The sequence below is a fragment of the Myxocyprinus asiaticus genome, chromosome 44 (assembly GCF_019703515.2).
Source record: "Myxocyprinus asiaticus isolate MX2 ecotype Aquarium Trade chromosome 44, UBuf_Myxa_2, whole genome shotgun sequence".
In the NCBI taxonomy this organism is placed as follows: Eukaryota; Metazoa; Chordata; class Actinopteri; order Cypriniformes; family Catostomidae; genus Myxocyprinus; species Myxocyprinus asiaticus.
Genome location: NC_059387.1, coordinates 23,285,547 through 23,306,278, shown reverse-complemented (window position 1 = coordinate 23,306,278; position 20,732 = coordinate 23,285,547). Strand labels below are relative to the sequence as shown.

Genomic DNA, 20,732 nt, shown 5'->3' with positions numbered 1-20,732 from the left:
CTCTCTCTCTCACACTGGCTCTCATCTTTTCACTCCTGCCATTATTATATCCTGTTCTCAACCAGTTGTATGATTTTTTTAGAAATATTATGAGCTGCTGAGTTAGAATTATTCTTAACATCTCTTTCCTAATTTTTAAAGTCAGCTTAATACTCTGCTCTATCCAGAAAAAAATTATAATCTAAACATGGACTATAAAGAGCAGATTGCCCGTAGGCTCTGTGTTATTACAATGCCCCAACACACAACACTAGCAGCAGAAACTTTACTCTCACTAAGTTGGCTCAGAACAAATACATCCTCCCTGTATCTGTTTTTGAAAACTTATACCCTTGTGCATTCAACCCATGGATATTTACCTCCATACTAAATATAGGCTGACACATATACATTGGCATGTCAAGAAATATTGTTTCCAGAAATAACATTGCCTTTTATCCAACAGGCAACTTAACTTAGAAATGTTGTGTCTAACAAAATGCTGTATTTGTACCTTGACTTGATCTTGTGTAATTATTAAATTAAAAGCTTTTTACCAGTAGGTTGAGGGTATGGAAAATTATCTATCTCACTTGTAAAAGTACAGAGATCAAAGCACTAAAAAACAATTAGCTGACCTTTTTTTATTATTATTATTTTACTATTAAGGCAGGATCTTTTTATATCACGTCTTTAAAGAAAGAACAAAAAAGTGTGAAAACTCTGGATACAAACTCTGGAATGCCTGGTAGGAGTAATTAAAGCTATCTGATGAGGGAGTTTAGAAATTGAAAGGGATGATTGTAATTGATCCCGATTCAGTCCTATTATAGCTTTTTATAGTTAAGGTTTATTAAAAGCCACACACCTTACTGGGGCTTTATTTGATTAAATCCTTTTGTATGGGTGCCCTGCACCAGTCTCTCAGCTCTTTTTAAATTTTATTTAATAAAAAACTATTTTCTCTTTTTCTCCTCCCTGTGACTCTCTGCCCCACCTCTTCCCTTCTCCCTCTCTCTCTCCCTGTGTCTTTCTTTCTCTCTCTCTGCCCCTGCAGTAAATAATGAGCTGCCTGCCGAGCTGTGTCTTGCGAGTGGTCAGCTAATGGGTGATGACCTGTCCATCCTCTCTGCTGGGGAGCTGTCACCTTGCATCAGTGACCCGCTGCTGAAACTCTTCCAGTGTGCAGTGTGCAACAAATTCAGCTCCGACAGCCTGGAGGCCCTGAGCGGGCACGTGACGGCCGAACGATCACTTCCGGAAGAGGAGTGGAGGGCTGTGATGGGAGATGTCTACCAATGCAAGCTGTGCAACTACAACACGCAGCTCAAGGCTAATTTCCAACTCCACTGCAAGACCGACAAGCACATGCAGAAGTATCAGCTGGTGGCCCACATCAAGGAAGGTGGCAAAGCCAACCAGTGGCGTCTCAAGTGCATTGCCATTGGCAATCCTGTGCACCTGAAGTGCAACGCCTGCGACTACTACAGCAACAGTGTGGAGAAGCTGAGATTGCATGCGACCAACCAGAGGCACGAAGCTGCTCTGAAAGTCTACAAGGTCAGTACTGCTTTACTTTATATCATAATGTGTCATGACACACATTCCTAATTCTGTATGTTCTTTGTGTCAAATTTGTATTCAGTTTGTTTTATCTTACATGTATTGCATTCTACAGTATCTATTTCTTCACTATTTAAAAATGTTAATTGGATAGAAGAGACAGCTGAGATGGACAGCTGATTCAGTAAAAAGATTGTAAACAAAGAACATTTGTTTTCTCGCACCTTGGTTTTATTATGGTGTCAGATGTCATTAGGGCAGCTGTAAATTTGATTTGCCCTTCCATGCTCGCCCTTTTCCCAGTTTCCCTCTGTCTCTTTCCTGAAAAGATTCTAAAGACAGGAATATGCCAGTCAGCCTGTTTACATGATGCCTTTCAGAAATCAAACTTAATTGAATTTATGTCAGAAATATCAATATTTTTAACAGTGAAGTTGGCTGGTGTTGTAGCGGTTCACTGAATTTTCACCACCGAGAAAAGCTGCTCTGTCATCTAGCAAGCAACAACAAACATCATGTGAACAGCTGACAATTTCTGAATGTGTGACTGTGTGTGTTTTTGAATGTTTTTCACATGCATGTGTAAGAATGGGAGAATGTCTCGGTTGTTTTTAAATCACCCTGTGTTTAGTAGTTTTGTAATGCGCACAAGTCATGTTTAGATGTTCCAGACATTCTTATTTTGATTTCCGGGTCATATTTTGTTCCTTTGTTCCAGGCCTGGGGCAGATAACTGATCCACAGTGATGGGGCGGAGGGGGGTTGAACAGAGGCCACTGCAGCCTCATCCTGTTCTTAAGTGCATTTGGGTGTTGACTTACTGGACTGGTGTGATTGCCTGAAACAATAATACTAACATCCTGAAATCATAGACCAGCATCACATCCCAGACACATTAGTGGACTCCTCTGGATAAACTGTATTAACTTAATGAGGATCTATTGACCAGCATTAGTCACTTTTGAATTGTGTGTGCTCGTAAGCCAGTCTCGGTTGTTTATTTAGAAAAGTGAATTTAGCAGCTGACAATGGCGAGACTGCATGCAAATTTGGCAGACCTGCAATGATAACAATAATAAAAACAACTCATTACTTTGACCCATATTAATGTGTGATCGTTCCGAGAGGCTTTTTAAAAGGAATGAACAACTATCTTACACTGTGGACTCCACTATAAAGATTAGAATAGAACCAAAATACTTAAAGCCCTCCAAGAATAATAAATGATACATTTCTCCTTCTTAAAAGAAAGAGACTTTGAACAGCTCCATGTTATTAATGTATTCAGACAGTGTTAGAAATACGGAGCAAGTAACCAAACAACAAAGAACAAATCCTCCAACGGGTGAAGTCAGCATGAGGCAAATGAAGGGCTAAAAGAATTGCATGTGGTATTTGGAGGCCTGGCATTATAGACACAGTCCATGGGAATGTTTTGAAATCCTTAGCAGTTTAGAAAGGGGTGGGGGGTCAAGGGGCTTGGCTAATTCTCTAAGCAAATAAAAAAGCTCCATGGCAACAAAGAGCATTTTGAATCATGTTGAAAGACAATTAGATTAAAGATTAGAAGGTGAGAAAGGCCTAGCTTAGCTATTATCTTAGTAAGTCTTGCCCTTACGTATTTGTTTGATCACGTGCACGTGTGAATGGGTCATTGCCTAATTGATTATTGAGATGATTGTATCTGTTCAATCTGTAAACCAATTTGAAACGTTCAATTGAAGTTAACCTGTATTTTTAGATTACATTATTTTCCCAAACTAAGAAACATATTTTATGCTTACACAGTCCTCAGTTCTTTTCTAGAACAGCAGGTGGCTTTTTGGGAATATGTAGGATTAAAATTGTGTTGAAATTTCAGGTTAATTCAACGGTAAATCCTGAACCAGCGTGACAATTGTGTAGCTTCCTTTGAAGCTTGAAAGTGAATGATCTTGTCAAAGAGAGAGAGAGAGAGAGAGAGAGAGAGAGAGAGAGAGAGAGAGATAATCTAATGAAATCTGTTGTTTGTAGGGCTTTTATATGAACTGCCCTTAAGTTCTTGTGAAGGTAAAAAATATTAGCGCTCAAATGGACAGATTGTTTTTAGCTCACACTTTAAAAAGTCTCAGAACAGGTGATAGCGCTCAATTTTGATTGAGAGAGAGGGGTGTCCATTTGACACAGAGGGGGTGAGGGGGTTCGGTCTGGCTCTCTCATCTCCTTGCACCCCCACCTTTACCCACGGAGAGAGGGAAATCTGTTCTGCAGATGCAGCTTCTAATGCTTTTGGCAGAAATGAGGCCATTTCACTCATGTATATTTGGTAGTAAATGTTGTGAGAAAAAAAAAAGAAAAGGAAAAAAAAGGTTTCTTTATTTGACCAGAAAAACACCTTGTCTTTAATGTTTTGAAGGTGAAAGGGTAGCATACTAAAGAACAAAGTATTGATGACCTTTCCATATGAGTATGGAACATAAGTATTTTTATGACCAAAAATGATTGAGGAGACAAACAAAAAGCATATTCAGTATTTTTATTGCAGCTTTGTTCCTATGATTTTCAGAGAAAATACAGATTGCAGATTTTGCAGACTTTAAGAAAAGACCTAAATTACATTAGCAGTGCAATGTTTCGTTCTTCTCAAAGAGTACTGTGTGTAAATGTTCAAAAAGCTTCACATTAGAGGCCGAGGACATGGCTTCAGAGGTTTTAAAGCTCCCAAGCCCACACCTTAAACAGCCTTACATTTTTTTTCACCATTATGAAATAATACTGCTATTAAAATAAATACAGTGGACATACTTGGCTTCTAATTGTGTTTGGCTTTACCTTATAGTAATGATGTATTGTCGTGGTACAATTATCATTAATAAACACTCAATAAACGCAGATATTGCAGAGTGTAAATCTGTCAAGGCCATTCGAAGGCGGCGTAACACTTGATTAAGAAATGGTGAGAAATGTGTGTTGCTCCAAAGAGCCGATTTGCGCTGGGCACTCGGGTCATTTGAAGCCAAGAATGTTCATGGTCAGTGTGTTAGAAAGCCTGCAGAAACGCAAATAATGACCCGCACCTGTTCACCAGGTGGTCCTCACATATTGCTCCTCTTCTTTCTCCTACTCTCTCTCCTTTCCCATCTCTCTGTTTCCTTCTTTCTTTATACTTCCTCTCTCTGGAGGCTTGTGTGCAGAACACAAGGATGTCCAGTGTCTATCCCCCAGTTGCACGTCAGGAGCTATGAATTGCTTAATTACAACAGCCAGTCCCCTCCCAGGGCATTTGTCATCAGTCAAGCAGAATTTTCTGTCTGTCTAGAGTCCAACACCATTTCCATATTTCTATTTTCCTCCTCCTCTTTTTCTCCTTTTCTCTTTTCTCCCCGTTTAGAGCCACATAGGCATAATGCACCTCTCTCTGGTGGAAGTAGGCGGGGAGATGGAGCCTCTGTGACTGGCTTTACTTGGCCTTGTCCCCAGGGAGAGACAGATAGCCCATCTCATTATCCATGATATGAATGGCAACACCATTGGTCGGGGCAGGGAAATGAGAGGGGAAATTAAAAGAGGGGGCCAGCAAAAGGAGGGAGGAGGAGAGAATGTGAGAGAGATGAGACTGGAATTTCAGATTTATCAAAAACGTGTTTTTTCCCCAACCCTTTTTAAAAAATTTTCCCCAAACTCCTTTTTTCCCTGTTTATGCTTTTATTCTCATTCAGAAGGTCAGCATATCCTCCTCATCTCTTTCTTTCTCCTTCCTTTTCTCTTCCTCTTCTCTCAGTCTGTCTTTCAAAACCAAAATGGCAGCCGGTTGATGGGCACATTATTATGTTGGTGGTTATAGCACATTCATTACTGAAGGTCAGCCTCTCTTCGTATTTGAAAATCAAATGCCCCATATATATGCAGCTCAAATTATTGTCTGTCATTTCACACGATCTGATAGTAAAATGGACAGGAGATTGAGTTGAGGGTATTTGCATAAAAAGCCATTGTGGTATAGAAGAACAGAGAGGATCCATTAAGCAAGCAACCTTCCGATTGCATCATCATCATTGTTGTCAGTTAGCACACATTATTATTATTATTATTATTATTATTATTTGCCAATTATAATTAAAAGAGACAGTAGAGATGGAGAAGGAAAGGATTGGGACAAGGCACAGGCCTGTATCTCCCACACCTCTATCTCCCACATGAGCACCATGATCTTCTAGGTCACAGTTCTGACTCTGTGAAGTGCCTTAAAAATATGTAATTTTGACTGGTTTGGATTGTCTTTGACATCTAGTAAGTAGTAATTTTTTGACTGACATAAACATCTATATATTTTATTAGAGTATATATTTGTATCATTTTGCTTCTAGGATCTTTAAAATTTGACACTACACTGCATAATAGGCTGTGTCAATTCTTCAAACATTGAAAAAAAAATAGATAGAAAGACCAAAAGAAATAGAAAAAGCAGACATTGCCTGGTCTCAGCTGTTTGTAAACAAGAGCGGGACCGCCGCATTGCTGAAGGACTTTGCTCGGGTCCAAACAGCATTATATCAGCTTCACTTTACAAATGCAAACAAAACCACAGCCTCACAAATGCATCAGTTTATCCACTTACTCTCTGCAGGCATAAAAGTATGTCAGCACTCTCTCAGCCTACCGCTCTGACCCAACAGAGGGGCCAGATTATTCAGACGCTCTCGTCTTTCACCTGCACGTGGATTACAATGGGAATCTTTCAGGGGAGGGTGTGAGGGGGAAGGGGTATAATTAAAGCATACAGACAGATGAGTGTGGGTGCAAACACAAAGCTTAGGCTTCAGCTAGGCCCTGCTGTCATTAATCCTCATAGATATTAATAGGTATTTCTCCCATCGTGCCCTCCCCACTTGTAAGCAGATGGTCATCTCCACACCGGCCCTGCAGAACTAACGTTTGCTGATGGACAACTTACAGCATTGTGTTAAAGTGTGGCGCCCCAGACACCCCTCTCTGGTTGGATCTCTCCTGCTTTCTTTTTTCCTTCCTGTTTTCTTTCTTTCTTTCTTTCCTGTTAGATGGGTGGGGGCCACCATACGAGGATGCTCTGATATTAATAACCAGATGTGATCTTCCTGTTAGCCCTGGCTCAGAGTTGCCGGCCAGGTCAGCCCATTTGTCTGTGTGCAGGCACTGTGAAGTCTATTGAGGCTGACAGGTATGGGAACCGTAGCAGGGGAAACAAGACTTACAGAGCCCCAAAAGGGAGCATGGCACTCCCAGGAACAAAGAGTGGCAGGAGTTTGTCATTTTTAACCACTTTTCTTTCTTTCCTCTTTCTTTTTTTTTTATCCTTTTTTCACTGCTCCCCCTCTACCCATCCATTTCTCATGGGATTTGGGCCCAGCTGAACAAAGGATGACTCACAGTTCTCTGATAAGGCCAGCCGTGGAAGGACTTGAATTGCAATAATATGATATTCTTGGTGAAATAGCTGGCTGAAGGTAATTAGCTGTGTTTTAACTCTCCAGACAGATGGAGAGCAAACATATGACTTTGTCTGGAAAGCATTATTGAACAATAAATGTATGCCTGAACATCACATGTTCTCTTGAGGTCTTGCCTGTAACTCAGTGGAGATTTTTCTTTCAATGCTAACCTTTATTTTCACAGTCATTTTATTTAAGAGTACACGTGCAGCCAACGATCATGCTTTAAAAAATTTAAAAATAGAATCCAGAAAATTATTAGGGCTGGTCAACAATTAATGGCAAAGAGAGAGTTGCAGAAAGGATTGGAATTAAGATCAATATTGATGTGCATCTTTTAATAAGAGCCCCGGCCATGAACAGATGCCCGAGTGAAGACAGAGCTGCAGTCATGGTTGGCAGTTTTTGCTCACATTAACAGACCTGAATGCAAGAAAGCATTCCTCAAGTAATTGATTTTAAACATTAGGTGCTCACTGAATAGATAAGTAGAGTGTGATATTCGATTACAGAGCAAATAACTCATTTAACCTCCTGTTCTTTCCTGGCCAGGATTTCCAACACAATACGATTTACCTCCCCTTAGGTTCAGCAGGATTAGACCGCTACTTGTAATCCTTAATGCTTTGAAATAGACCTGATAGAAGTCCCACTCACTTGTTTGAGATCATGCCCATTATTTTTTTTCCCACATTATTTGAATTAACTCATTGAATTATTATTTTTATAATTATTTGAAATGCTTAAAAGCATTTGCGTGACATCCAGATGACCAGTTTTTTAACATATATTGTACTTATACATTTTGTACTTCTGTATTCGAATACTGACTTCTTTTTCCTCTAACATCCTCTTTATATAATGCTTCACTGAATGCAGGAATCATAATGGTTCACCTTAAGGTGCGGTGTGATTGAAAAGAAACTGCCTATTTTTTGTGATTCTCTGGAGGAGAACAAAGGCACACATTTCAGTAATCTTCAAAGTGGCCAGTGGTATGTCGAGTGGACCGTGGAATGCAGACTATGGCTTGGGCTTTTCAGCGAAAAAACAATGGCTTTCCTTTTATAAGTGATAACTACATAAACTGTGGTTGAAACATTAGCTGTATCAGTCAAATCGACTTACAATACCACAGTTCAAAATTGGGGTTCCTGAAGCCATGATGTGAATTTATATGTTTATATGCATTAGAAGTAGGTATATTTGTGTGTGTGTATGTTTGTGTATCTGTCTATATAATATTCATATACATACATACCATGTACACGTGTGTGGGGGTGTGTTTGTACATACCCCCGTCTTCTCTCGATGTGTGGGTAGGTGGGTGGGTAAGGGTGTTATTTACTTAAACTCTTTTGATAGAGCATAGGTTAAAAGCATTTGCCCCTACAGACTCGAACCCTGAAGATTTTCTTTGGGAATGTGCAAAGTGTTTGGCTAAGAAATGGGCCCATTTAGGAGTGAGAGTAGGCAAGAGGCAGGGCTCTTTAAACATCTCCTCTTGATGATCTCTGCTCTCTCTTCCTACCCCCATCCCCTCTCTCTCTTGCCCTCCCTCCTATAATAGGATGCAAATCAGGGACCCTCCTCTATGTTGTTTTGGAAGGGTAGAAGGCAGATGGAACATAAAAGGGTTTAATGCTTAAAAGTATGAATAGGGAGAGCACACAGTAGTGAGCTGGGCTTTGATTCGCTCTTAACAGATACACAAGGTGGGAGTGTTTCATCTTTGCATGGGCTCATTTTAACAGAAAGATTTCAGCCAGGAGACCATGCATCATAATTATTTGGAATGCCACAGTCTCGTACTGAACTCATTGAGGGTCATGCTTGGATCATCCATCCCACCTGAGACTGTGAGCTCATAACTCTTTGTTTACATTGCTGCACATTAAAAACATATGCTGGGATTTGGGGGAAGGGTTTGATATATAAAAACGGTCTTATATTTTACTTAAGTGTAGATTATTGAAGACACCTACTAGCTGGTATTATGAAGCTTGAAATGCTCGTTTGTTTATTAATTGTTGTGCTGTACATAGTCATTCCTTTTCTAGACACTAAAAACACTTTACAAAGCATCTCAAATAAGCATCTAAAAAATAAAGGCATATGAATTATAGTGTATGATGGAAAAAATCCATACAATTCGAACACTCAATTTTAAAGAGATAGTTTACCCAAAAATGCACACAAAAGGAGATGTTTGGCAGAGTCTTGGCCTCAGTCACCATTCACTTTCACTGTGTCTTTCTTTACAATGAAAGTGAATGGTGACTGAGACCAACATAATGCCTTACGTTAGTCACAACCAGCATGAGGGTGTTATTATGAGTTAGTGATGTCAGAATTTTCATTTTTTGGTGGAGCTATCCCTTTAAATCGACTAAATGAGTAGCCTAATTTCAGGCCACACCAGTACGCTCAGTTGTGGAAAACCTGATCGTGATATTGCAGCATTAAGATGGTGCAGCCTCTGGTCTTTTTCACTTCCTGCTTGAGACAAGCAAAACCTTTAAGGGTAATAGTGAGGTCTGTGGATTTAATTGGAGAGAAGTGTCCAGGCGACAGATTTTAAATCACCATAATATAAATACACCTCCATTTTCTTAGGGAGTTTGCTTTCTTTTAAGGCAATTTGAGAAACAGACGAACACTCGTGCCTGTCTTGGCAGTAGGAAGGATTAGAGGAGTAAAGATTAAGGACTTCTTCTTAATCTTCCATATCAACTACAGCGGTTAGAGGTTAGAGTACATGCAAATGGAATTTTCAGATGATCCTGCTTCATGTTTCAGTCCGGTTGTTCTGTTTAGAGATACAAGAGAATCTATTATTCAGTTACCAGTCATAAGCAAGAGGATGTCATCATCATAGCCATTTAATTTGTCTCAATCAGCAATTTTGAGCATCAAATAATAGGCATGGTCCAACATTCAATCCTGTCTAGGCAGAGAGCTGACTAGGTTTTAAAACATTATAAACATTTTATTCAAACTTTCAAACACTTAGTATGCCCTCAAAAAAAGGAGGGCACCTCACAAGGGTTTAAAATAATAAAAAAATCAAATTAAAAGTTTAAACATTTAAAAATGCTGTTTAGGTTGGGAACATACTAGGTTTTGAAACACAGCCTCTTTATTTTTCTGTTTATCTTTGTGTGATGCAGAGTGGAAGTGGAGTTCTACATTAGAATATACTCAATCACATTAATGAGCATTAAAAACAAAGGATTACATGTGCTAATTCTGTGGTATTTGTCTGGAGGTCTTTACAGTGCAGTAGAGACCTCTGGTTGACCTTTGACACAGTCAGACATGTGATCAGGGAATGCAGTTGCATGCCAGTCTCACTTTTTTTTCTTTGCTTCACACAGAGAGTGGTAACATGACAAGTGATGGCGTAGTCTCCTGTGCTTTCAAGCCTCTAGTGTCCTAAGGTTCCATTCACTCTTATTTATTTCCTTCTGTCATATAGGAACATTATTGCAAGTATAATGATATATATCAGATCAACAACATTAGCACCACATGGAAATATTTATCTCCATATGTTCCCCTTCATCTGTTTACCGTTCGACAAGGAATTTGTGAAGCTATGGCATGATTGGTTCCCAATGCACTGAGCACTGTTTACTTTAATAGTGAGTCGACAGGATTTGGCACTATCAGCAATCAATGAAATATTGCATTGCAGATCAATCCACATATTAAAATGCTGTTAAAACACATTTCTCACAGTCATACACACAGACATTGACATGATTAATATGAATGTAAATGTACATGAGAGGGAAAAAAATATTTCCAAAGAAACACACACGCTCACAGAAGTTCTTTTAAGACTTTCCGCTAACCAGCTGTCAATTTGTAGATTTATGTGTTTTTAGTGGATTTCTGTTTAGACAATGCTTGGCTAACCAACATTTACATGAACTATTCCAAAGTCATGGCACCGACTAGCATAAGCCTGCATCAACATATTGAAGGGTGATTTGAGAGCGTTGAAGTTGTAATGTTCTTCCTTGTTGTTCTCTGACTACGCAGTACATTGTAGCTCCTACTCAGAAACAATGTCCTACACTTGTCCTGGAAAAATGGGCGCGTCGCCCCAGACCGGTCCTGCTGGTCCGAGAGCTATTACAGTTAATGAGAGGCTGTGGATAGATGCTGCAGTAGTCGTGGTTTTAGTCATTTTGGAGGGACCCCAGGGTGTGTCCCGCTCTTCTTACTGCGGCTCCAAAAGCCACCTCAGATGAGAGAGTCCTGGTGAAAGACACATTGTGCTAATTCACTTATTTAACTTGGCATCCATTTGCAAGGATGATTATTATTATTATATGACCTAAGCAGCTAACCATACTCCATGCGCTGGCGGAATGTCCTAAACCATAATTACATATGATGAACCAGACGGAGTCTGAGAAAAAAATAAATAGGCGAGGTACTTTGGGGCTCTTTGATGCATTCCTTTGGATTTGTTGAGGTAGGGGAAGAAAAAAAGTAGAAAGGAGATAGTTTTTCAGGCTTGTTTTGTGCCTGTAGTGGAGAAAACGGTGGCCTTGTGCGAGATCTCTTAATGGAATGCAGGGGGCATACCTCAGTCACAAGAATTTCACTCGGGTTGCCCACTCCTACAGTACCCATGATATAACATTGCATTTATGTCTCCAGGCTCAATAGTGCTTACTGGTAACATGTGTTTGTACAGCATCAGCATTGATGGGATCATATACCTGGCTGGCTTCCAAGTAAGGCTGGAATGTGTTTAAAATGGTTTGAGGAACAAAACAAGCTTTTGTTTATTTTCTTTTTTTCGTTTTCAGAGCCCCCAGAGTTACATAAAAACTGGTGCTTCTTCGAAAGCACACAAACAAGAAAACTTCAGATTGAAAAAATAGTACAGTGTAAGTTTTTATTTTTGCCACACATTTTTATTAAAATGTGGTAGTGAAAGCTTCCAGTGCAATTATAAAACATCTTATTATACCTTTGTGTTCATTTGTTTTTTTTATTTGATTTTTTTATCGCTAATGACAACAGAAAAATGGTTGCATGGAATGCCCTAATTTGTCTTTATTTAAGGGCAAGATATTTGTCTCTATTCTTCATTTTAACCCTTCCTTTTTTGTCTTAGTCATCCTACTTGAATAGAGCGAATAAAAATCCAGAATGAAACATGAAACTTTGAAACTTTATTCTGAATGCCACTAATGAGTCTGTTTTGTCACTATAGGCAGTACAAACGAAACCAGGCTCCTACTTCCAACAGCAGATGGGCAGAAGGGAAGGCAAAGAAAGGTGTTTTGTAATCATTGAAGTCATAAATAAATAAATAAGTCTTATCAGGTTGGGGGAAAAAACACGCTCCCTGGGAATTGGGGCCTAGTTTGACAGGTGAAGGGTAGTCCCTGGTGCTTTGATTTGCATTGTTTTGGTAGCATGGTACGATGGTGTCTTTGCGTTAGAGTTGCCTGGCTAATGCTTGATACGGTCCTGAGAGCCCAGAGAGTGAGAGGTGGGTGTTCCTCCTCAGACCCCTGTGCCCGTTCAGATGGATTTGCTCTTTGACATACCAAGGGGCACCCAGAGACAACAAGTTAGCTAAAATGATTAGACCACATGGGGTTTCAACTCTTGGTTGTTCGCCAAATGCTAATCTAGAACAATTATCCATCAAAGGCAAGAGCGCTCCGCTATAATGTCATAGATAGCCTCTTCACCACCTACAACAACAGCACTTGGAGCGTTGTCATAGATTTTGCCCTGTGTTTGACAGAACCACTGCAAGATTTATTCTGCAGATCTACTAAACCAAGCAGAGGTGAGAGAAACCAAAGTCTTCATCGTTTATGTATTTATTTTGGTAATAAATAGGCCTTCTTTTCCTTGCTTGCAGCATCCTGATTTTTGGTGGGCAGAATCTGCTGCATGATGCTACAAACATGTTGAACTTTGCAGGTAGTATATAACAGCTTGTGAGTCTGGCAGGACTAAAAATGGTAAGCTTAAACCTAATAAATCAGAAACCCCAGGCTAGAGCCTCTGAACAGCTTGCACCAGTGCCACAGGGTCTATAAAAGAAAGAAGAAAAATACATGATTTCAATATAGGTCTTAATCAAACAAAGCAAGAATGCTGATAGTGAATAAATAAATATTTTCTGAAGCTGTGCACAGTTTCTCTGCCTGATGCTTTAAACATTAGACATGTCTGCTTGTATTTTATTAGGATCATGAAAATGAATACTCAGCCGTGATTCAGAATAATTTAAGGTCAGCCCTGTTCACATGCAGCACAAATCTGTTTAATATGTGTATGAAAAAAGGAAGTAAGGGAGTCTGCTAAAACTGGATAAAACACAAAATATGAATAAATGCAATAAAAGGATGGGAATGCACCTTCAACAATAGGGAGCCAGTAGCCTTCAAGCAAATACTAGTTTATTAGCGATACTTATTCATCCTAATAAGGTTTAGTCATCCTCCAGAAAAACTAATTATATTGCCGTTTTCTTAGAAACCTTCTTAATAGTGCCGGGCTGAAATGTTATGTGTTCTGTTTTGCTAACACAACAACTACTACTAAAAATCTATTTATGATTCAAAGGTTGCGCAGACCTGCAGACATCAGGAAAACTAGAAGAATTCAGAAAGGTTCTGAGCAATAATTGATTTGAAGAATAAATTAAGATCCTGGATTTTGAGCAAATTGTCCAGTTGGATTCTGTTTAATTTATGGCCTGTACTGTTACATGTAGCAGTTGTCTAAGAGCAGCAGGTTTTGGAGAGCTTTATATGCCAATTGCACAGGGTTCGAGTCTGTTTAGGACACAGGGAGGGAGTTCTTACAAATAACCTCGCATGTCTTCGGAGGACTTCCTTTTCGAAAGAAACAAAGATAGCTGTAATTAATGACCCTGAATCTGTGCCAAAAAAGCTTTCCTCTGACAACTTCAACTTAATTAAAGCTTGAGACGTTTCAATGGCCACTGAGAGCCCCTTATGAAGCCCTGTCCTGCAGACTCGTGAGAAAATTCTGCCGAGTTTATGAAAGAAAAGATGTGTGTTACCACTGGTGCCATGACTCTAATCCCTGACAGTCCAAGAATCTATTTAGTGAAAAGGGTTTTCTTTTTAGCCTGCTCACACCTGCAGGCACACTGGAACTTTCTTCAGGATTGGAGAAGGCAGTTTTTTGTGTTCTAGCGGAAGATCAGATAATGGAGGCCTCACTCAAGCTTTTGTTTTTGTGCATTGTTCATTAGTCTGGGAGTACTGTAGGCACACTTGATATGCTTGGCTTGCCTGGGGAATAGTGAGGGGGTGTTTGTTGGATGGGGGGGCTTTGTGCAAATGTGTATGTGTTAGTCGGATGGGAGGCCTAGCGGCTCTCTTATGGCCTTGCATGGTGAACCGCTGCACAATTTTAATGCAAAACTTTAGCCCAAATTAAAGTGCATAATTGTCAGGCAGGGCTGAATGCAGGAGCCCTGCTGTTTGAAACACATTAGAGCTGAATAGAACAATGTGTATAGCTGGACAGTTCGGATTTCACCCACAAAGCACTGTTTTAAATACTCGCTTTCCCCTTCTGTGTCCAGTCTCTGCTTGGAGTCCCTTGTCAGAATTAACAAGCTTAGGATGTCCCACCAACTCAGTGTGTGAGCATGTGTGTGTGTTGTTGTGTATTTGTGTGTGACTGTCCCTAAAAAGACCAATCCTGTTTGAACTTTGTCAGAGGCAGAGGGGTAAGGAGGCTGTTCACCTCATTCATATTCGTACCAGTTGACCCACTGGAAACCAGAAAGCCAAGAGAAATAAGGCATTTAGATGCAGTTTAATAGGTGTTAAAAGTGGTGGAATTAGCATGAGAATGTAGCCAGGATTTCGTCTTGGGTTTAACACTCATTTGTGTGTGTGCGTGTTTTGGGCTAGGAGATACGGCGAAAAAAAATTATATCTCGATACTTTTAAGCCTTTTGTTGATATTTATATACATACACTGATCAGCCACAACATTAAAACCACCTGCCTAATATTGTGTATGTCCCCCTCGTGCCGCCAAATCAGCGCCAACCCTCATCTCAGAATAGCTTTCTGAGATGCTATTCTCCTCACCATAATTGTACAGAGCGGTGATCTGAGGTACCGTAGACTTTGTCAATTCGAACCAGTCTGGCCATTCTCTGTTGACCTCTCTCATCAACAAGGCATTTCCATCTGCAGAACTGCCACTCACTGGATGTTTTTTGTTTTTGGCACCATTCAGAGTAAATTCTAGAGTCTGTTGAAAATGTCTGTGAAAATCCAGGAGATCAGCAGTTACAGAAATGCTCAAACCAGCCCGTCTGGCACCAACAATCATCCATGCGATTATCTAATCAGGCAATTGTGTGGCAGTAGTGCATAAAATCATGCAGATATGGGTCAGGAGCTTCAGTTAATGTTCACATCAACCATCAGAATGGGGAAAAAATTTGATCTCAGTGATTTGGACCATGGCATGATTGTTGGTGCCAGATGGGCTAAATAGATATATTAGGGCTGTGAATCGATTAATTTTTTTTAAACAAATTGCAATTAATCACAATTAAATTATGGTACATGATACATTACAACAAACATTAAAACAATCATAATAAATATATTTAATTTATACTTTGTCTTAAAAGTATTTGCAAGAAATTGGTTAGTCATCATTTATTTTAAATAAAATGTACATGTTCAAATGTTCAGGTTTTTTTCTTTTTTGTGGATAGAGTTAATAAGACACAATTTTACAGGTATTAATCTTTTATACAAGTATACGTATACATGACATAAAATCAATGGACATGCCAACATTTTTGGGTGATGATGCAAACAGATTGTTGAATCAGAATTTTATATTGATTCATTGAAACAGACAGTTTGAACTGATTCACTAAAATTCATCTTTGCAACTTAACGAAACGTAACAATTCTAACTTAATCATTTTTGCTAATCAAGTTTAAACCAGAGATGCTATTAAAACATCTCTATCTTCATCCTTTCATAACGCTCCATGTACTAGTCATGAGATATAAAATAAAAAGCAGATTAAAATCATATCAACATGTAATATTTTCTCTATGTTGCCAGCAAAATCATATTTATTCAATATATAGCTATGCCTTAGTGTGCTTTTAACGAATCATTGTAATCTGTCTTTTAAACATTAGCAACATGGTGGCAGTAAAACCACTTTGTTTCCTTAAGTCACTGAGATTCACACACACACACACACACACTCACACTCACACGCACACACATACACAGTGGGGCCTAGAGAACAGGAGTCTTTGTGTCAGTAGAGAATCAGAAAGAGAGAGAGGCCACGCGGGGGTTCATCTTCCACTGTTGCCTGCTAATACATCACAGGCCTTCATATTCCTCTCCATACACACACAAACCAGCATGTGAGTATTTAAACTAAATAAACATGAATATGTGTGTGTCAGTACATGTTTAATTTGTTTCACAGTACTCCATAGGCTTTTATGTATTGGACTGAGTCAGAGTTGCTTCTCTCCTATTGAATGAAGCCGCAGACCTCTGGTAATTTTATTGTCGAGACCAGGTAGATTTGTTTTCTTATCTTTATCGCTGCACAGATAGTAAATTACCCCCACCAGATCCCATCTCCTTTCATCCCCTTATCCCTTTCTAAAGTTGCACAGTCCAGAATTAAAGTTAAGCTAAACTTTTTGTCGTGGTAAATTACTCCTATGTCCTCGATTACATGATGCCAGGCAGAGACACGTTGGCTTGAATCCCCTCTGCACCTCTCTCTCTCTCTCTCTCTCTCTCTCTCTCTCTCTCTCTCTCTCTCTCTCTCTGTCTTTCCTTATCGGGCAGCCCCTCTAAAGCACCCGGCTTTGACAATCTCTCTTTGTTATCAGTATTTATGTTTGGAACAAAGCTGGAAGGAATGCATTTCATGTTGGGAGATTATTACGGGGGAAAGGAAGTATCTGTTTCATGTAGGTGCTGTCTCAGGCCGGGAAACAAACGACGGCTGTAATTTTATGTGAAGCGTATAGCCCCTAATGACTTTTTCCCCTCTCTCTTTCTTTCTCCCTCCCATTCCATCTGTGCTTCCACCTCCTCCCCTCCCACAGCACTTGCAAAAACAAGAGAGTGTGTGTAACTCGGAGTCCTGCTACTACTACTGTGCGTTGTGTGAGTACTCCAGCCGAGCCAAGCTGAACTTGCTGCAGCACCTCCGATCAGTCAAGCACCAGCAGAGCGAGGGGCTCCGCAAATTGCAGTTGCACCAGCAGGGCCTTCCTCCCGACGAAGACAACCTCGCTGATATTTACTTTGTCAAGGACTGTCCTCCGAACGAATCTGGTGAGTGCACCGTTTTGCCCTCTCCATACATCTTCCTCCTCCTCATCTTCATCCCTCCCTTAAACCCCAGTCCACACGGTTGTCTGCCACCCTTCTTCAAACCCTGAGCACATCTTCTCCCGATGTAAATCATGCCAGCTGCCTAATCGTCCTAAAATGAACATGTTGTTCCCATTAAGAGCCTTCTTTTTATATCAGTACAACGCTCTGTACGCAGTGACATCTTTAGCAGGCATGCAGAAGGTTATGAAACTCTACCTTGGGAGGATCTCAGAGTGAAATTCTTCCCCCTGGAGTGAGCTTTAATTTCCTTTTTCATAACCAAAGCAATTTGGCTTTCATTTAAAAGTTTTGGAGCTGCCAGGAGCTAATAAATGTAACAGGACTGTAAAACATTCGGAGACACACAAAAGAAGGAAAAAAGATTAATAGTTTTATTTGAGAGCGACCTGTAATTTAAAACAGAAGACAAAGTCAGCATCCATTGTATAATAATGCCTATGTTAATGCCGCACAACGAAATTAACGCTTAACTTGTTTTTGCTTTGCCTGACCTGGCTGAGGGAAACGACTAACACGTATTGAATGGCATTCCAAAGCCGAATTAATCTCTGTTCCCCAAAGTGTCCTGTTTATACATGAACTCCAGAACAAGATGGGATTAAATGGAGAACAATATGTGAAACTCCAGCTCTTAAACTACCAATATTGGAAATAAACTAGTGTGTTTTACATTTGGCATTAATTATATCTGGATCAAAGGTGCTTCAGAGTCTGGGTGCACCAAAAAGGCCCAGTTAGATAAATAATTATTTTGCATGTTGGTGCAGCTATCATTATGAGGACTCTCCATAGATATAATGATTTTTATACTGTACAAACTATAGATTCTATCCCCTAACCCTAACCCTACTCTTAAACCTAACCCTCACAAAAAACTTTCTGCATTTTTACATTTTCAATAAAACATTGTTAAGCGATTTAAATTATGGGAACACTAGAAATGTCCTCATAAACCACATTTATAACATAATATCCTTGTAATTACCAGTTTGTAACCTAAAAAAAAGTCCTCGTAAACCACTTAAACCTGCCCACACACACACACACACACACACACACACACACACACACACACACACACACACACACACACACACAAATACCCTCCCCAAATCCCATCCCAGAACCTTGTGCTTTATCTTTGCAATTGAATGTACTGTATTATTGTTACCATTAAATGCACTAAAAATCTTTTGTATGCCACAGAGTAAATTTTCAAGGGAAAGCATCATGTGTTATTTGAAGCCTTCTCCAAAGATTTGTGCTCTGAGATGCCGTGCTTTTTAACAGATTGCATTATTTTTTGGACTGCATTTGTTCATGAGCCGCTTCTAAACAGTTTATCATGTATATTTCTCAATGGCATACTTTAAAATGTTCAAGAGTGATCCGAAGGTGAATTTCTCAACTTCCCACCTTCCCCTCATAGCTCATGCCTTTTTATTTACCCCAGTCCTTCAGAACTGTGCAAATGTATATAAACTAACAGACTCATTCAGAATTTATGCCTAGCATTTAACGACCATACTTTGTTTCACATTTTTACAAATGTCAAACTTTAGACAAAGCAGAGGAGGGGATGGACTGTAGACAGAGTACATTATGGAAGAGATAAACCTGTTAGCTTTGTTTTGGTGCTCAATACAGACTTTAGAGCAGCTGTCCCCACTTGTGTGAAGCTAATGTTTTGATTACACAAAACTACACTTGGTTCAGTTAAGGAGTAACTAGCTTTAATAGGTCTAAGGTTTGAGCAAAGTGCGTAGGGGGGTTAGGGGTGGCGTTTAAAATTTTTACAGCTCCAGATCTTAGTAGGAGAGAGATTTTTCAGGTAATTTAACCCCATAATCCCAGTGTTTGAAGTGCATTCAAACTGGTCAAACACCAGTAATGTTAAGGAAATGTATCACTGGCACCAGATAAATTGTAGCTCATTTTGGTTAATTGTTCCAACTGGAAACGCAACTGTAAGCAGTAAAAAAAAAAAAAAAAAAAAAAAAAAAAAAAAAATATATATATATATATATATATATATATATATATATATATATATATATATTTCCAAATGCCAGCAGAGGAGGGAGGGAAGGATAAATTGTCGGTGGGAGTCTGCCCTCCCCGTGACATAGTGCCCACTGCATTCTCAGGACCGGGCCTGGTGCCTGTGTGTATGTGATGGTAATAATTTGTGTCTCTGTTCCAGAGAAAGGTCCTGGAGTAAGCAACATTTCAGCCCTTGCTGAATTACAGCTATATGTTAAAGGGGTTGGTAGGTTTTCATGGGTATAACGCATTAGTTTAGCATTTTCTGGTCATTAGTCAGTTTCATGAAGAGAGAGAGAGAGAGAGAGAGAGAGAGAGAGAGAGAGAGAGAAAGATTTATTTATGCTGACCTGTATCTTTCTTTTAAAACCAGCTCCATGGCAACTTGCCAAATAATTATAGAACCATTTGGGAATAAAGGTTAGAATGCCATTGACTTCATGTACATGTGAATGGATTTTGTTAAACAATTTTGATGCCATTTTTAAGGTGTAATTAAAGGGAGATTTTGTGGTGCTTAGAGTGGTAAATAAAGGAGAAATGCATTAGTGGCAAAAGTCTCACTCAGCAAACTACAGCCATGCACAGAGCCACAGCGTAGCACAAGGGCCATATATCTACTTATTGTTTAATTCTAGAACAAAAGCACACAAGCTGGAAGAGTTTGCTCTGCAAAATTTGCCAGTGTTATTTTGTTGATATTAACAGAATTCATAAAATTATTGTGCTGCTAATATTGCTGCTGTTTCTTGAAAATAATATTTACGCAGAAAATAGCAGAAAACACTCCTTCAGTCCCTTCCTGCTGTTTAGGCTTAAAATAAAATGCATACATCTGTGATGCATGAAATCGTATACTTCGGTCTTTGCACAATCCAGACAAACTTACATTTTCTGTCTGCTGCTGGTGCATAATAATGAATCCGACCTCTACAGCCCAATTCCCTAAATTAGCCAAATGAGACCAACTATGTCAGAGCTCTCCAAGTCAGCCCCAGTGCAGTCCAGTAATATTCCCTCCTAAAGAGACTATTTGAGCCTATCCTCCCTGAGAATCAGACTACCAAGACTCCCAGGGCGACCGTAATTCCCTGTGCTCTGGACCCAGAAGGCTCATCATTTACACAAGGTAAACATCGTGAAGCTGAGAAATTGGAAAGACAGTTGGGTTGTGTGGTTAAGCGAGCTCACATTTTACACAGATAAAACGTGTAAAACACAACAAACTAAGCCGAAGGGTTTGTCTTGATTAGCCGTTTTTTT

General features: G+C 39.6%; 1 protein-coding gene across 1 annotated transcript in view; it reads left to right on the top strand.

The window, feature by feature from the left end:
- The window catches only part of LOC127434608 (zinc finger homeobox protein 4-like), a 76,046-nt gene that overhangs the window by 17,432 nt on the left and 37,882 nt on the right, over window positions 1-20,732 (top strand). Inside the window, exons 3-4 of the mRNA XM_051687449.1 lie at window positions 1,037-1,539; window positions 17,132-17,363. Of these exons, the coding sequence (XP_051543409.1) occupies window positions 1,037-1,539; window positions 17,132-17,363 (735 nt within the window). The remainder of the gene's footprint in view (window positions 1-1,036; window positions 1,540-17,131; window positions 17,364-20,732) is intronic.